The 18,098-nt window shown below is 39.2% G+C and overlaps 1 protein-coding gene across 4 annotated transcripts in view; it reads left to right on the top strand.

Moving 5' to 3' along the window:
- The window catches only part of CDKL3 (cyclin dependent kinase like 3), a 114,851-nt gene that overhangs the window by 19,852 nt on the left and 76,901 nt on the right, over positions 1 to 18,098 (top strand). For all 4 annotated transcript variants that reach the window (XM_078067508.1, XM_078067510.1, XM_078067509.1 and 1 more), the window contains exon 4: positions 2,349 to 2,527. In XM_078067508.1, the coding sequence (XP_077923634.1) occupies positions 2,349 to 2,527 (179 nt within the window). The remainder of the gene's footprint in view (positions 1 to 2,348; positions 2,528 to 18,098) is intronic.

Raw genomic sequence — 18,098 nt, forward strand, 5'->3', positions numbered from 1 at the left:
TGCTCATGTTATATCCTTAGATCTTGGTATAGTGCCTAGCATATAGTAGTCATTCAATAAAAGTTGTAGAAATAAGGAAGGATTAATACAGCTTTATGGATGGCACACTTAAGGTGACTCATTACCCCAAGTTAATATTTTGGCCATGTATGGAGGGAGACTGAGGCAGAACACAAGCCAATCCCAAAGACTTACAGCAGTAAGTTGTATAAACAAGGAAAGATCTTAGATTTCTGTCACAGAGATATTTTCACTTGTGCTATGACACTTTGTAGGTGATGAGAATATGCTTCATTTCATAAAATTTTTAAATGCTTTCTTTGTTTTAGGCACTGTATTGGTCACTGGGGATATAGCTTGAACAAGACAGACATACCTCTTGCCCTTGTGGAGTTTCCAGTCTAGTGGGAGTTACAAACAAGTAAACAGGCAATTAATAATATGGCACAACAAATAATGTGATGGGGGAAGTGCAGAATGATGTGAGACCATATACAAGGAACATCTAATATAAATATCTAAGCTAAGGCCTAAGGAAATAGTTGGCCAGGCAAAGTGTTCTAGGTGTTGGAACAGCATCAGCAAACGAACAGAGATGAGACAAACCTTAGAAAATTGGGAAATATCCTATAGGCTAGGGAAGGGAGGTGGAGAAAGTGAGCAAGGGCCAAATTCTACAAGGCCTTACAAGCCATTTTTGGGAGTGTCAAATTTGTCCTGTGGGATGGGGAATCCTTGAAGGATGTTAAGCAGAGAAGTGACATGATCACACATGTGATTTTTTTTAAGTTTTAAATTTTTTTGTAACCACGACACACAGTGTAGGGCTCAAACCCATGATCCTGAGATCAAGAGTCACATGCTCTTCCAACTCAGCCAACCGGGTGCCACACCCATGTGATTTTAAAATAGTATTGTGACTTCCTTTTGTGGACAGTGGGTTGGAGGGGATCAGAATGAATTCAGGGAGACGAGTTGGCAATGTAGTCATTTTGGTGAGAGAGTTGAGGGGACTTGAACTAGGGACAAAAGTATGTATGGAAGCTGAAGGAGAAAGATACCTTGGTTTCTGGCTTGAGCCATGGGGTCAATGTTTGTTCTATCCGCTGAGCTAAGGGACTGTTGAGAGCAAATAGGTTTGGGGGAGAAGATGAATTCAGTTTTGGATTTGCTAAGTTTGAGGGGTGTCTGGGTCAGCCTTGTTGGACTTCTTGTGGACTTCTACTCCTTGTGGAAATCAGGAGAGATATCTTGGTTAGAGATAGATATTTGGAAATCATCTGTATATTGTTACTTACTAAAGCTAGAAGAGTAGATGAGATTGAGATGGAGCAGCCAAAAGGTGAGAAGAAAGCCAAGAGAGTATGGTTTCCCCATAACAAGTGAAGGAAGTGGTAAAAACAAAAACAAATGAGTAGATGTGTTTTCCCGGGGAACATGATGTATGAAAAAAGAAAACCTGAGACCAGAATCCTACTTTTAAGAGACAAATAGGGAAAGAGGAAATGCCACAGAAATAGAAGGGACTGGGAGAATTTTAGGTCCTAGAAATCAGGAAGGGAGGAGTAGTTGGCAACATTTTTACACTAATGTATCAAGTAAGATGTGTATTGAGGGGTGTATATTGGATGCAGCAACAATGAAGTTCATGATGACTATGGTTTGGGGCAGTCTAATGGAATGTAGAAGCAAAAGGTAGATTATATTACTTTAAGGAGTGAATGAGTGGTAAGAAGGAGAAGATTTAGTAAAGATAATGTCTTCAAGAGGTTTAGCTGTAAAGGCATGAGAGAAAGGGCAGTTATATCTAGAATGACATGGGGTTAAAGGAAATCACTGTTTTTCATTAAGTTCTTTTGATTACTTTTCTTTTTGGGATCGTGATTTACCTTTTTAGTATTATTTTGTTTTCTTGGCTTCATTTCATTTTTTTAAAAAAGATTTTATTTATTGAGAGAGAGAGAGCAAGTGAGAGAGCACGGGTGGGGGGCGTGGAGGGCAGAGCAGAGGGAGAGGGACAAACAGACTCTGCGCTGAGCATGGAGCCTGATGCAGGGCTTGATCCCACAACCTTGAGATTGTGACCTGAGCCAAAATCAAGAGGTGGAGTCTCAACTGACTGAGCCACCCAGGTGCCCCTGGCTTCATTTCATTCTGAGATGATGGATGGGGCAAGAATTGAAAATATGTAACTATTTAGCTTTTGCTTTGTGTAGTTAATCCTTTGCATATGGTAAGAAAATAGCTTTACTGTCTTAATTAGCTAGATTTTCTCTATATAATTTTTGAGCGATCCTCTAGATAATAAAACCTCATTTTAATCTATTGCATCTTCTGTTTGATTTTAGATCATTCATCGAGATATAAAACCTGAGAATATTTTAGTATCCCAGTCAGGAATTACTAAGCTCTGTGATTTTGGTTTTGCACGAACTCTAGCAGCTCCGGGGGACATTTATACGGACTATGTGGCCACACGCTGGTATAGAGCTCCAGAATTAGTATTAAAAGATACCTCTTATGGAAAGTATGTATATTTTGGGATCCTTTCTGGCCTTTCCTGGTCATCTCTTTTTTCCCTTTGTGTATCTGTCACCCCTACCACTAATACCCTTTGCTTTCTGCTTCTGGGTTAGGAATAAGAAAGGGATGCCTCTAAAAAAAAGAGAGACCCTCTGGGCACCTGTCCTGCTACATAATGATGTTACCATGCCTGCTCTGTACTGTTGAGGGGCCCCAACCTCAGGTGACCTTTGCAGACATCTTTCAGGCTGTATCCATGCTTGCTTTAAGCTGTACCCCACCCTTGGCAGAGTTGTCTCCTCTGCTTATCTTTAGCCTCTACATTCTGCAGAGATTTAAAAATCATTTACCTCACTCTGCCAGTGTTACCATAGGAACTGCCAAGTTTCCTATTTTCTGGAATATGGCACCCTCTTTACAAAGTCTGGCAAATAATTTTTTAGAAGATTTTATTTATTTATTTATTTGAGAGAGAGAATGAGAGAGAGCATGAGAGGGGGAGGGTCAGAGGGAGAAGCAGACTCCCCACTGAACAGGGAACCCAGTGCAGGACTCGATCCAGGGACTCCAGGATCAAGAACTGAGCCAAAGGCAGTCGCTTAACCAACTGAGCCACCTAGGTGCCCTGGCAAATAATTTTTAAATTGTGCTGCTCTAGATGCCTTAAAAAGTAGCATGGTATCAGTCTATTGTGAAACCATAGAAACAGTATATGAAACTGCAATCTAATACACAAATAGCAAATCTTAAAGGGACCAAGTGGTCCAACTTAACACAAGAAATGGGGGGATGGTGGATAATTCTCACACACTTTTCCGAGAAACCATTATTCTGTTTTTACAATAATATCTAACTCCAGGGGCACCTGGGTGGCTCAGTTGTTAAGCGTCTGCCTTCGGCTCAGGTCATGGTCCCAGGGTCCTGGGATCGAGCCCCGCATCAGGCTCCCTGCTCAGCGGGGAGTCTGCTCCTCCCTCTCCCACTCCCCCTGCTTGTGTTCCTTCTCTCACTGTGTCTCTCTCTCTCAAATAAATAAATAAAATCTTTGTAAAATAATAAAAAATTATGAATTCAGTTATTTTATTAATTTTTTATTTGAAAATAGTTGACACACAATATTACATTAGCTTCAGGTGTGCAACATAACAATTCAACATCTTTTTTACATTGTGCTATGATCATTACAAATGTAGCTACCATTTTTCGCCTTATAATACTATTATAGTATCACTGACTATATCCCCTATGTTGTACCTTTTATTCCCATGACTTATTAATTCCGTAACTGGAAGTCTGTATCTCCCACTCCCCTTCACCCATTTTGCCCATCCCCGTCATCCCCATTTAAAATAAGAGGTTACTAAGGCACAGAAAGGTAAACTCATTTGCCCCAAGTCACTCCAGAGTACCTTTTCAACTGTACTTACCACTGATGCCCTACACAGACCATCTCTGTGCCTCCGTTAACTTTATCTGTGTAATGGAAATAATAATAGGACCAGCTTCATCGGTTTGTTGTGAGAATCAAATGATTTAATGAATGAAAGAGATTAGAATATAGTAAATGCTCAATAAATGTAGCCTCCATAAGATCTGTCCTAATTTTACCCTCTCTTCATGATAGAGCTTAAATTTCTTTTCTGATGCTCCCCCTATTTTCCGATCCTTGCCCCCGAATCATATCCCCTTCTAAACCCTTTTGTTCATTATTTGTAGATTTTATGCCAGTTAATATTTAATATGGCTTATTTCTAGTTCTTTAAAAAAAATACTTCCTGGGGCGCCTGGGTGGCTCAGTCGTTAAGCGTCTGCCTTCTCAGCGGGGAGCCTGCTTCTCCCTCTCCCACTCCCCCTGCTTGTGTTCCCTCTCTCGCTGTGTCTCTCTGTCAAATAAATGAATAAAATCTTTAAAAATAAATAAATAAATACTTCCTGCTGAAAGATATGTTCTTTGAGAACAGATATAATCTCTTGTAGTCCACAGAGACAAAATTGGTAACTCGCACATGGTAAATTTGGACTCTATGAGACTTCACATTACGTTTGAAATAAATTTGCTAGTGCGTGTTTTTAAAAAAAAAATCCTTTTATTGTTGAACAACACACAAACCCAAAAAAAGCTCACACAATGAATGTATAGCTTCGCTACCAGATCAAAAAATAGAATTTTGGGGCAGAGGGATGGGTTAAATAGGTGAAGGGGATTAAGAAATATCATAATGAGCAATGAGTAGTGCATAGAATCATTGAATCATATTATATGCTTGAAACTAATATAACACTTTACATTAATTATACTTGAATTAAAAAAATAGAATTTTGCTGCCCCTCCAAAGACTCTCATGTGCTCTATTCCAATTATATTGTTCTCCCTGATCCCAAAAGTGACCATGATATTGACTTTTATTATATTCAGTTCCTTATATTTCTTTATAGTTTTATCTACTTATCTAAGTACATGCACTTAGTTTGATCTAGCCTTTTTAAAATGATAGCTTTTTTGAGATATGATTCACATACCATAAAAATCACCCATTTAAATTGTATAATTCAGTGGGTTTTAGTATATTCACAAAGTTGTAAAATCATCACTACATTCAATTTTAGAACATTTTCATCACCCCAAAAAGAAACCCTATATCCATTGGCAGTCACTCTCCCTTTCCTGCCAAGCCTTCCAGGCCTAGCAACCACCAGGCTACTTTCAGTTCTCTATGGATTTGCCTATTCTGGACATTTCATATAAATGAGATTAAGCGAGATCTGTTTTTTGGGGACTGACTTCTCTCACTTTGAATATTGTTTTCAAAGGTCATCCATGTTGTAGCATGTATCAGTACTTCATTTCTTTTTACGGCTGAATAACATCCATTCTATGGATATACCACATTTTATCTATCTAATTTTTAGTTGATAGACATCTTGATTGTTTCCATTTTTCGGCTATGATGAATAATGTGAACATTCGTGTACATGTTTCAGTGTGGACATGTGTCTTCATTTCTTTGGGTTTCATACCTGGGAGGTGGAATTGTGGGTGGCAACTCTATGTTTGATCCTTTGAGGAACTGCCAGATTTGTTTCCACAGTGTCTGTATTGTCTTACATTCCCGCCAGCAGAATGTAGGGACTACGATTTCTTCATATCCTTGCTAACACTTATTATTATCATTTTTTATGGCCACCCTAGACTTTCTCCTCTACCCCCCAGGCATTCTTTTTTTTTTTAAGATTTTATTTATTGGGGCGCCTGGGTGGCTCAGTCGTTAAGCGTCTGCCTTTGGCTCAGGTCATGGTCCCAGGGTCCTGGGATCAAGCCCCGCATTGGGCTCCCGGCTCAGCGGGGAGTCTGCTTCTCCCTCTCTCTCTTTGCCCCTCCCTCCCACTTGTGCTCTCTCTCTTTCTCTCTCTCTCTCGCTCACTCTCTCTCTCAAATAAATAAATAAAATCTTTAAAAAATATGCTTTTATTTTGGAATAATTCTGCATTTATAGAAAAGCTGCAGACATAGTACAGAGAGTTCCCATACAGCCCTCACCCAATTTCTGCTTCTCCTAACGTCATAATCTTACATTACTGTGGTATATTTGTTAAAACTAGTCTTGCTTTTTTATGTAAATAAGATCTGATATGTTTTTATTTATTTATTTATTTTTAGATTTTATTTATTTATTTTTGCGAGAGAGAGAGAGAGAGAGAAAGAGTGCGCACAAGAGAAAGCAAACATGAGTGGGGGTAGGGGTAGAGGGAGAAGCAAACTCCCTGCTGAGCAGGGAGCCTGATGCAGGACTCCATCCCAGGACCCTGGGATCATGACTGAGCCCAAGGCAGACGTTTAACCAACTGAGCCACCCAGGCGCCCCAAGATCTGATACGTTTTTAAAGTCTCTTTTAAACTACAGTAATTTCCTCTATCCCTTTATTTTTCTTACAACTTATCTGTTGAAGAACCCAGACCATTGAGTTTCTAAGTCTGAATTTTGTTGATTGCTTACTCGCAGTGGAGTTCAACATGTTTCTTTGTCCTTTATATTTTGTGCAAATTGGCACCTGGGTCCAGATGTTGGGTTAGTCTGAGGTTCAGTCTATTTGGCAAGATTATAGGCAGTATTGTCTTCTTGAGTTAGGAGAGACATAAATCTGAATGTCTCTTTCTGTGACGTTAGTAGCCACTGATGCTTAATGGCTAGATCTGTCAATTCATTGGGATTTGCAAGTGGTGGTATTTTAATTTTATCTTCTCTTCTTATTACTTATAATACTTTTGGGTGAAGGGTATTAAGGAGGGCACTTTTTGTGATGAGCAGTGGGTCTTGTATGTAAGTGATGAATCACTGAATTTTATTCCAGAAACAAATATTGCACTGTATGTTAACTAAGTAAAATTTAAATTAAAAAAAAAATTATGGTTGGTACAAAGCAAAAAATTAAAATAAAATAAAAATTTAAAAAAATTAAAAATGCAGGGTGCCTGGGTGGCTCAGTTGGTTAAGCGACTGCCTTCAGCTCAGGTCATGATCCTGGAGTCGCGGGATCGAGTCCCACATCAGGCTCCCTGCTCAGCAGGGAGTCTGCTTCTCCCTCTGACCCTACCCCTCTCATGTGCTCTCTCTCTCTCTCTCATTCTCTCTCTCAAATAATAAAATCTTTAAAAAAAAAAAATTAAAATGCAAAAAATAAAAATAAAAAAATAAATGCTCCCTACTTGTTCTTTAAAAAAACCTTTGAGATAAAATTCATACATAATACAATTCATGCATTTAAAGTATGCAGTTCAGTGGTTTTTAGTATACTCACAGATAGGTGCAACATCACCATAATTTTTGAACATTTTCATCACCTTAAAAGAAACCCTGTATCCTTTAGCTATCACCCTCCTTTACCCCCACCCCTCTTGTTCCAGCCCTAATCAACCACTAATCTACTTTCTGACTTTATAGATTTCCCTATTCTGATTTTCATATGAATGGAATTACATAATATGTGGTCTTTTGTGACTAACTTGTTTACTTAGCATAATGATTTCAAGGTTCATCCAAGTTGTGGCACATTTTAGTACTTCCTTTTTTTTTTTTTAATATTTTATTTTTAAGTAATCTCTACACCCAATGTGGGCCTTGAACTCACAACCCTGAGATCAAGAGTCGGATGCTCTTCTGACTGAGCCCGCTAGGCACCCCCTTCCTTTCCTAAGGAATTGAATCCAATTATTTCCCCATTATGTGGATAGATCACTTTTGTTTATCCATTTGTCCATTGATAGACATTTGAGTTGTATTCACTTTTTGGGTATTATGAATAATGCTGCTCTAAATATTTGTGTATCAGTTTTTGTGTGGACATATGTTTTCATTTCCCTTGGAGTAGAATTAATGAGTCTTATGGTAACCCTGTGTTTAATCATTTGAGACACTGTCAGACTGTTTTCCAAAATGTCTGCATCATTTTAAAATCCCACCAACAGAGTGTGAGGGTTACAGTCTCTCTGATATCCTCATCAACACTCGTTATTATCTGACTTGGATTCTAGTCATCCTAATGGGTGTGAAGTGGTATCTCATTGTGGATTTGATTTGCATTTCCTTGATGACTAATGATATTGAGCATCTTTTCACGTGTTATTGGCCATTTGTATATCTTCCTTTGAGCAATGTCTGTTCAGATCCTTTGCCCATTTTTAAATTGTATTGGCTTTTTATTATTGAGCTGTAAGAATTCTTTGTATACTCTAGATTCAATTCCTTATCAGATAATACATTTTTAAATTTTTTCTATCATTCTATGGATTGTTTCTTCATTTTCTTGATGGTGTCCTGTGACACACAAAAGTTTTTAATTTTTTTTTAGGATTTATTTATTTGAGAGAGAGAGAGACTGCGAGTGGGGGCCAAGGGAGGGGCAAAGGGAGAGGGAGAGAATCTCCAGCAGGCTCCCCATTGAGCACGGATTCCCCACATGGGGCTTAATCTCACAACCCTGAGATCATGACCTGAGCCGAAACCAGAAGTTGTTAGGCTTAACCAAGTGCACCACCCAGATGCCTCTATTTTGAGTTAATTTTAATATGTGGCATAAGGTAAGGGGTTTCCTCCTTTTGATGTGGCTATCTACTTGTCTAAGCACCGTTTGTTGAATGTTTTTCCCTCATTGAATGGTCTTGGCACCTTTGTTGAAAACCACTTGACCAGAAATGTGAGGTTTATTTCTGGACTTTCAGTTCTATTCTGTTGATCTGTATGTCTGTCCTTGTTCCAGAACCACACTATCTTGATTGCCATTGCTTTGTATTGAGTTTGAAGTAGGAAAGTATGAGTCTTCCAACTTTGTTTTTCTTTTTCAAGATTGTTTTGGCTATTCTGGGTTCCTTGCAGTTTCATATGAATTTTAGGATCAACTTGTCAATTAAAAAAATTTTTTTTTCTCAAAAAGACATCTAGTGTTCTGATAGGGATTACGCTGAATCTGTAGATCATTTTGGAGAGCATTGCCATCTAAACAATGTTAGTTAAGTCTGCTAATCTATGGACATAGAACATTTTTTCATTTATCTAGATCTTCAATTTCAACAATGTTTTGTAGTTTTCAGAGCATACATTTTGCACTTCTGTTAAATTTATTCCTAAGTATTTTATTCTTTTTGATGTTATTGTGAATGGAACTGTTAATTTCATTTTCAGATTGTTCACTGAAAGTGTGAAAAAAATACCTGATTTTTGTATATTAATTTTGTATCCTGCAACCTTGCTGAATGTATTGGTTCTAATAATTGTTTTTTGGATTCCTTAGGACTTCCTATATACAAGATCATGTCATCTGTGAGTAGAGATAATTTTACTTCTTCTTTTCTGGTCTGGATGCCTTCTGTTTCCTTTTCCTTCTAATTTCTCTGGCCAGAACCTCTAGCACAATGTTGAAAAGAAGTGGTGAATAAAAAAATAAAAAAAAAAGAGGGGCGGAGCAAGATGGCGGAGGAGTAGGAGACCTGGATTTCCTCTCCTCTCAGGAATTCAGCTGGATAGGGATCAAACCATTCTGAACACCTACAAACTCAACAGGAGATCGAAGAAAAGAATAGCAACAACTCTCTGAACAGAAAAGCGACCACTTTCTGGAAGGTAGGACGTGCGGAGAAGTGAATCCGAGGCGATATTCGGGAGGATAGACGGCGGGGGAGGGGCCTCCGTCGGCCGCTTCTGGCAAGTGATAGAGCCACGGAGCACAAAATCGGAACTTTTAGAAGTCTGCTCCGCTGAGGGACGTCACTCTGGTGGCGAAGTGGGGGGTGGAGCCCTCGCGGGACAGTGTGGTCTCAGGACCCTCGGGGTCACAGAAAGACCGGGGGTGCCTGAGTGCGGCAGAGCTCCCAGGTATCGGAGCAGGGAAGCCGGCTGCAGAGACGGAGCCCAGGCGCGGGCTCTCAGCTCGGGGTTGCTATAAACCGTGATCCGCGGCACAGTCGGGCCACTGCTCCTCCAGCAGGGACCCAACAAGCGGCAGATCCAGGGAGACTCACCTTCTTCCCCCGGGAGGAGAGGTGCGGGAGCGCACCGCGGGGATCTGCTGGGTTTGGAGACTCCACCCGGGGTCGGGTGCCAGATAGAAAGGCGCGGTCACAGGCCGGGTGAGCGCGGAGTGTGGCCGGAGACCGGGGAGACGGGAGTGACTGACTGCTTTTCTCTGGGGGCTCGCTGAGGAGCGGGACCCCGAGTTCTCGGCTCCGCCGGGGCGGAGACTGGGAGGCCGCCATTTTCACTCTCCGCCTCCAAAGCTGTACGGAAAGCTTGCAGGGAACAAAAGCTCCGGAGAGCAAACCCGAGCAGATTACTTAGCCCGGACCGGCAAGGGCGGGGCAATTCTGCCCCCGGCAAAGACATTTGGGAATCACGGCAACAGGCCCCTCCCCCAGAAGATCAGCGAGAACAGCCAGCCAAGACCAAGTTTACCGATCAATGAGAACGGCAGAACTCCAGCGCTAGGGGAATACTGCACATAGAATTCATGGCTTTTTTTACCATGATTCTTTAGTCTTTCAAAGTTAATTATTTTTTTTAACTGTCTTTTTTTCTTTTTTCCTTTTTTCTTTTTTTTTGAATTTTTCTTTTTCCCTTTTTCAACCAACATCTTATCAATCCCTTTTTAAAAAAAAAACATTTTTATTTTTCATTTTTAAAGTCATATTCTATCCCTTCATAGTAGTTACCCGTATTTTTGGCATATATATATAAGTTGTTCTCTCTTTAAAATCTTGAGATAGTTTCTTCTAACAGATCAAAATATACTCTAAATCTCTAGTGTATGGTTTTTTTCTACTCCCCTGCCTGATCACATTCTCTCCCTTTTTTCTTTCTTTTTTTTTTTTATCCTCTTCTTTCTTTTTTCAAACAACTTATCAAATCCTTTTTTAAAATTTTTTATAATTTCCATCTTTACAGTCATATTCCATCCCTTCATCATATCAACCCTTATTTTTGTACATATATAAGTTTTTCTTTCTTTAAAATTTTGGGAGGGACTTTCTTTTAACAGACCAAAATACACCCAAAATCTAGTGTGTGGCACTGATCTATAATCCAGCCTGATCATATTTGATCACATTCTGTTTTTGTTTTGTTTTGTTTTGTTCTGCTTTTGTTTGTTTTTATCTTTATCTTTTTCTTTTTTCTTTTTTTCTTTCCTTTTCTTTTTTCTCTCTTTCCCTTTCTTTTCCCACTGCTTCAGGTCTTTTCTGATTTGTTTAGAGTATATTTTCTGGGACGTTGTTACCCTGCTAGCATTTTGTTCTCTCATTAATCTATTCTCCTCTGCACAAAATGACAAGACGGAAAAAATCACCTCAACAAAAAGAACAAGAGGTAGTACCGACTGCCAGGGACCTACTCAATACGGACATTAGTACGATGTCAGATCTAGAGTTCAGAATCATCACTTTAAAGATACTAGCTGGGCTTGAAAAAAACATGGAAGTTATTAGAGAAACCCTTTCTGGAGAAGTAAAAGAACTAAAATCTAACCAAGTAGAAATCAAAAAGGCTATTAATGAGGTGCAATCAAATATGGGGGCGCTAACTGCTAGGATAAATGAGGCAGAAGAAAGAATCAGTGAGATAGAAGACCAAATGATGGAAAATAAAGAAGCTGAGAAAAAGAGAGATAAACAACTACTGGATCACGAGGGCAGAATTCGAGAGATAAACGATACCATAAGACGAAACAACATTAGAATAATTGGGATCCCAGAAGAAGAAGAAAGAGAGAGAGGGGCAGAAGGTATAATGGAGCAAATTATAGCAGAGAACTTCCCTAATTTGGGGAAGGAAACAGGCATCAAAATCCAGGAGGCACAGAGAACCCCTCTCAAAATCAATAAAAATAGGTCAACACCCCGACATCTAATAGTAAAACTTACGAGTCTCAGAGACAAAGAGAAAATCCTGAAAGCAGCTCGGGAGAAGAGATATGTAACCTACAATGGTAGAAACATTAGATTGGCAACAGACTTACCCACAGAGACCTGGCAGGCCAGAAAGGACTGGCAGGACATATTCAGAGCACTAAACGAGAAAAATATGCAGCCAAGAATACTATATCCAGCTAGGCTGACATTGAAAATTGAAGGAGAGATAAAAAGCTTCCAGGACAAACAAAAACTAAAGGAATTTGCAAACACGAAACCAGCCCTACAACAAATATTGAAAGGGGTCCTCTAAGCGAAGAGAGAGCCTAAAAGCAACATAGACCAGAAAGGAACACAAACAATATACAGTAACAGTCACTTTACAGGCAATACAATGGCACTGAACTCCTATCTTTCAATAGTTACCCTGAATGTAAATGGGCTAAATGCCCCAATCAAAAGACACAGGCTATCAGATTGGATTAAAAAACAAGACCCATCGATATGCTGTCTGCAAGAGACTCATTTTAGACCCAAAGACACCCCCAGATTGAAAGTGAGGGGGTGGAAAACCATTTACCATGCTAATGGACACCAAAAGAAAGCTGGGGTGGCAATCCTTATATCAGACAAATTAGATTTTAAACCAAAGACTGTAATAAGAGATGAGGAAGGACACTATATCATACTTGAAGGGTCTATCCAACAAGAAGATCTAACAATTGTAAATATCTATGCCCCTAACATGGGAGCACCCAATTATATAAGGCAATTAATAACAAAAGCAAAGAAACACATCGACAACAATACAATAATAGTGGGGGACTTTAACACCCCCCTCACTGAAATGGACAGATCGTCTAAGCAAAAGATCAACAAGGAAATAAAGACTTTAAATGACACACTGGACCAAATGGACTTCACAGACATATTCAGAACATTCCATCCCAAAGCAACGGAATACACATTCTTCTCTAGTGCCCATGGAACATTCTCCAGAATAGATCACATCCTAGGTCATAAATCAGGTCTCAACCGGTACCAGAAGATTGGGATCATCCCCTGCCTATTTTCAGACCACAATGCTTTGAAACTAGAACTCAATCACAAGAGGAAAGTCGGAAAGAACTCAAATACATGGAGGCTAAAGAGCATCCTACTGAAGAATGAATGGGTCAACCAGGAGATTAAAGAAGAATTAAAAAAATTCATGGAAACCAATGAAAATGAAAACACAACTATTCAAAATCTTTGGGATACAGCAAAGGCAGTCCTAAGAGGAAAGTATATAGCAATACAAGCCTTTCTCAAGAAACAAGAAAGGTCTCAAGTACACAACCTAACCCTACACCTAAAGGAGCTGGAGAAAGAACAGCAAATAAAGCCTAAACCCAGCAGGAGAAGAGAAATAATAAAGATCAGAGCAGAAATCAATGAAATAGAAACCAAAAGAACAGTAGAACGAATCAACGAAACTAGGAGCTGGTTCTTTGAAAGAATTAACAAGATTGATAAGCCCCTGGCCAGACTTATCAAAAAGAAAAGAGAAATGACCCAAATCAACAAAATCATGAATGAAAGAGGAGAAATCACAACCAACACCAAAGAAATACAAACAATTATAAGAACATATTATGAGCAACTCTATGCCAGCAAATTAGATAACCTGGAAGTAATGGATGCATTCCTAGAGATGTATCAACTACCAAAACTGAACCAGGAAGAAATAGAAAACCTGAACAGACCTATAACCACTAAAGAAATAGAAGCAGTCATCAAAAATCTCCCAAAACACAAAAGCCCAGGGCCAGATGGCTTCCCAGGGGAATTCTACCAAACATTTAAAGAAGAATTAATACCTATCCTTCTGAAACTGTTCCAAAAAATAGAAATGGAAGGAAAACTTCCAAACTCATTTTATGAGGCCAGCATTACCTTGATCCCAAAACCAGACAAAGACCCCATCAAAAAGGAGAATTACAGACCAATATCCCTGATGAACATGGATGCAAAAATTCTCACCAAAATACTAGCCAATAGGATCCAACAGTACATTAAAAGGATTATTCACTACGACCAAGTCGGATTTATCCCTGGGCTGCAAGGTTGGTTCAACATCCGCAAATCAATCAACGTGATACAATACATTAACAAAAGAAAGAACAAGAATCATATGATCCTCTCAATAGATGCAGAAAAAGCATTTGACAAAGTACAGCATCCTTTCTTGATCAAAACTCTTCAGAGTATAGGGATAGAGGGTACATACCTCAATATCATAAAAGCCATCTATGAAAAACCTACAGCGAATATCATTCTCAATGGGGAAAAACTGAGAGCTTTCCCCCTAAGGTCAGGAACGCGGCAGGGATGTCCACTATCACCACTGCTATTCAACATAGTATTAGAAGTCCTAGCCACAGCAATCAGACAACAAAAAGAAATCAAAGGCATCCAAATTGGCAAAGAAGAAGTCAAACTCTCACTCTTTGCAGATGATATGATACTTTATGTGGAAAATCCCAAAGACTCCACCCCAAAACTGCTAGAACTCATACAGGAATTCAGTAAAGTGGCAGGATATAAAATCAATGCACAGAAGTCAGTGGCATTCCTATACACCAACAACAAGTCAGAAGAAAGAGAAATTAAGGAGTCGATCCCATTTACAATTGCACCCAAAACCATAAGATACCTAGGAATAAATCTAACTAAAGAGGCAAAGGATCTGTACTCAGAAAACTATAAAATACTCATGAAAGAAATTGAGGAAGACACAAAGAAATGGAAAAACGTTCCATGCTCATGGATTGGAAGAACAAATATTGTGAAGATGTCAATCCTACCTAGAGCAATCTACACATTCAATGCAATCCCCATCAAAATACCATCCACTTTCTTCAAAGAAATGGAACAAATAATCCTCAAATTTGTATGGAACCAGAAAAGACCCCGCATAGCCAGAGGAATGTTGAAAAATAAAAGCAAAGCTGGCGGCATCACAATTCCAGACTTCCAGCTCTACTACAAAGCTGTCATCATCAAGACAGTATGGTACTGGCACAAAAACAGACACATAGATCAATGGAACAGAATAGAGAGCCCAGAAATGGACCCTCAACTATATGGTCAACTAATCTTTGACAAAGCAGGAAAGAATGTCCAATGGAAAAAAGACAGTCTCTTCAACAAATGGTGTTGGGAAAATTGGACAGCCACATGCAGAAGAATGAAACTGGACCATTTCCTTACACCACACACAAAAATAGACTCCAAATGGTTGAAAGACCTCAATGTGAGACAGGAGTCCATCAAAATCCTAAAGGAGAACACAGGCAGCAACCTCTTCGACCTCAGCTGCGGCAACTTCTTCCTAGAAACATCGCCAAAGGCAAGGGAAGCAAGGGCAAAAATGAACTATTGGGACTTCATCAAGATAAAAAGCTTTTGCAAAGCAAAGGAAACAGTCAACAAAACCAAAAGACAACTGACAGAATGGGAGAAGATATTTGCAAATGACATATCAGATAAAGGGCTAGTATCCCAAATCTATAAAGAACTCATCAAACTCAACACCAAAAGAACAAAGAATCCAATCAAGAAATGGGCAGAAGACATGAACAGACATTTTTCCAAAGAAGACATCCAAATGGCCAACAGACACATGAAAAAGTGTTCAATATCGCTCGGCATCAGGGAAATCCAAATCAAAACCTCAATGAGATACCACCTCACACCAGTCAGAATGGCTAAAATTAACAAGTCAGGAAATGACAGATGTTGGCGGGGATGCGGAGATAGGGGAACCCTCCTACACTGTTGGTGGGAATGCAAGCTGGTGCAGCCACTCTGGAAAACAGTGTGGAGGTTCCTCAAAAAGTTGAAAATAGAGCTACCATATGATCCAGCAATTGCACTACTGGGTATTTACCCCAAAGATACAAAAGTAGGGACCCGAAAGGCTACGTGCACCCCGATGTTTATAGCAGCAATGTCCACAATAGCCAAACTGTGGAAAGAGCCAAGATGTCCATCAACGGATGAATGGATAAAGAAGATGTGGTATATATATACAATGGAATATTATGCAGCCATCAAAAGGAATGAGATCTTGCCATTTGCAACGATGTGGATGGAACTGGAGGGTATTATGCTGAGCGAAATAAGTCAAACAGAGAAAGACGTGTATCATATGACCTCACTGATATGAGGAATTCTTAATCTCAGGAAACAAACTGAGGGTTGCTGGAGTGGGGGGTGGGGTGGGAGGGATGGGGTGACTGGGTGATGGACACTGGGGAGGGTATGTGTTCTGGTAAGCGCTGTGAATTGTGCAAGACTGTTGAATCTCAGATCTGTACCTCTGAAACAAATAATGCAATATATGTTAAGAAAGAAAAAAAGAAGAAGAAGAATGTAGCAGGAGGGAAAGTGAAGGGGGGGAAATCGGAGGGGGAGAAGAACCATGAGAGACAATGGACTCTGAAAAACAAACTGAGGGTTCTAGAGGGGAGGGGGGTGGGAGGATGGGTTAGTCTGGTGATGGGTATTGAGAAGGGCACGTTCTGCATGGAGCACTGGGTGTTATGCACAAACAATGAATCATGGAACACTATATCTAAAACTAATGATGTCATGTATGGGGATTAACATAACAATAAAAAAATTTATTAAAAAAAAAAAAAAAAGAAGAAGTGGTGAGAGCAGACATTCTTGTCTTGTTACTAATGTCAGGGGAAAAACATCCAATCTTTTACCATTAAGTTTGTGGTTAGCTGTGGGTTTTTCGTAGATGTCCTTTCTCAGGTTGACAAAATTTCCTTTTATTCCTAGTTTGTTGAGAGTTTTTATTATGAAAGGGTATTGGTCAAATGCTTTTTCTGTACCTATTGAGATGATCATGTGCCTTTTATTTTTTTAATCTATTGATACGATGTATCCCATTAATTGATTTTGCATATTGAACCAACCTGTGTGCCTGAAATAAATCCCACCGGATCATGGTGTATAATTCTTTTTTTTTTTTCTTATGTCTTTGGCACCAGAACCTGCTTGACCTTGTTAAAATACAATAAAAGATGTCATTTACAGTGCAACATTCTGTACTAAAAGTTATTTCCATTGGAGGTGTTGCCTGTTTGATTGGGTCTACAAAACATCATAAACACTCTTAAATTTAAGGACTACTGTATTACTCTCTCTACCAGGAATGGGTAAATCTGGCCTATTGTCTGTTTTTGTAAATAAAGTTTTATCATAACAGCCACACTCATTCATTTACATATCATCTATGGTAGCTTTCACCCAGTTGCAGTTGCTTGAGTAGTTGCACCAGAGACTGGATGGCTTGCAAAGCTTAAAATATTTATTATGTGCTCCTTTACAGAAAAAGTTTATTGGCCTCAGGGCGCCTGGGTGGCTCAGATGGTTAAGCGTCTGCCTTCGGCTCAGGTCATGATCCCAGGGTCCTGGGATCGAGTCCCGCATCGGGCTCTCTGCTCCTTGGGAGCCTGCTTCTCCCTCTGCCTCTCTCTCTCTCTGTCTCTCATGAATAAATAAATAAAATCTTTAAAAAAAAAAAAGTTTATTGGCCTTTGTACAATACCATGGTAAGAGTATAACAACACAAGAGCAAGAGTAAACAATCTTTAATATATATATATATATATATTTTAACTGAAGTATTGTTGACATATAATATTAAATTATTTTCAGGTACACAGCATAGTGCTTCAACAATTATATAGATTATGAAATGTTCATCGCAAAAAGTATATTACATTATCATTGACTTTGTTCCTTATGCTGTGCTTTTCATTTCTATGAATTATTTATTTTATAACTGGGAGTTTGTACCTCTTTTTTTTTTAAGTTTGTACCTCTTAATCCCCTTCACCCATTTCACCCATCTCCCCACCCCTTTGACAACTGCCAGTTTGTTCTTTATGGTTCTCAGTTTTTTATTTTATTTAATTAATTAATTTATTTAACTAATCTCTACACCCACCATGGGGCCTGAACTCTCAACTCTAAGATCATGAATTGAATGCTCTTCCAACTGAGCCAGCCTGGTGCTCCTGCTAGTTTGTTCTTTATATTTAGGAGTCTGTTTCTCTCTTTGTTGTTTGTTTTGTTTTTTAGATTCCACAGTGTGTGTAATTCTTTTTATTTGTGGCTGGAC

Source organism: Halichoerus grypus, chromosome 2 (assembly GCF_964656455.1).
Source record: "Halichoerus grypus chromosome 2, mHalGry1.hap1.1, whole genome shotgun sequence".
Lineage (NCBI taxonomy): Eukaryota > Metazoa > Chordata > Mammalia > Carnivora > Phocidae > Halichoerus > Halichoerus grypus.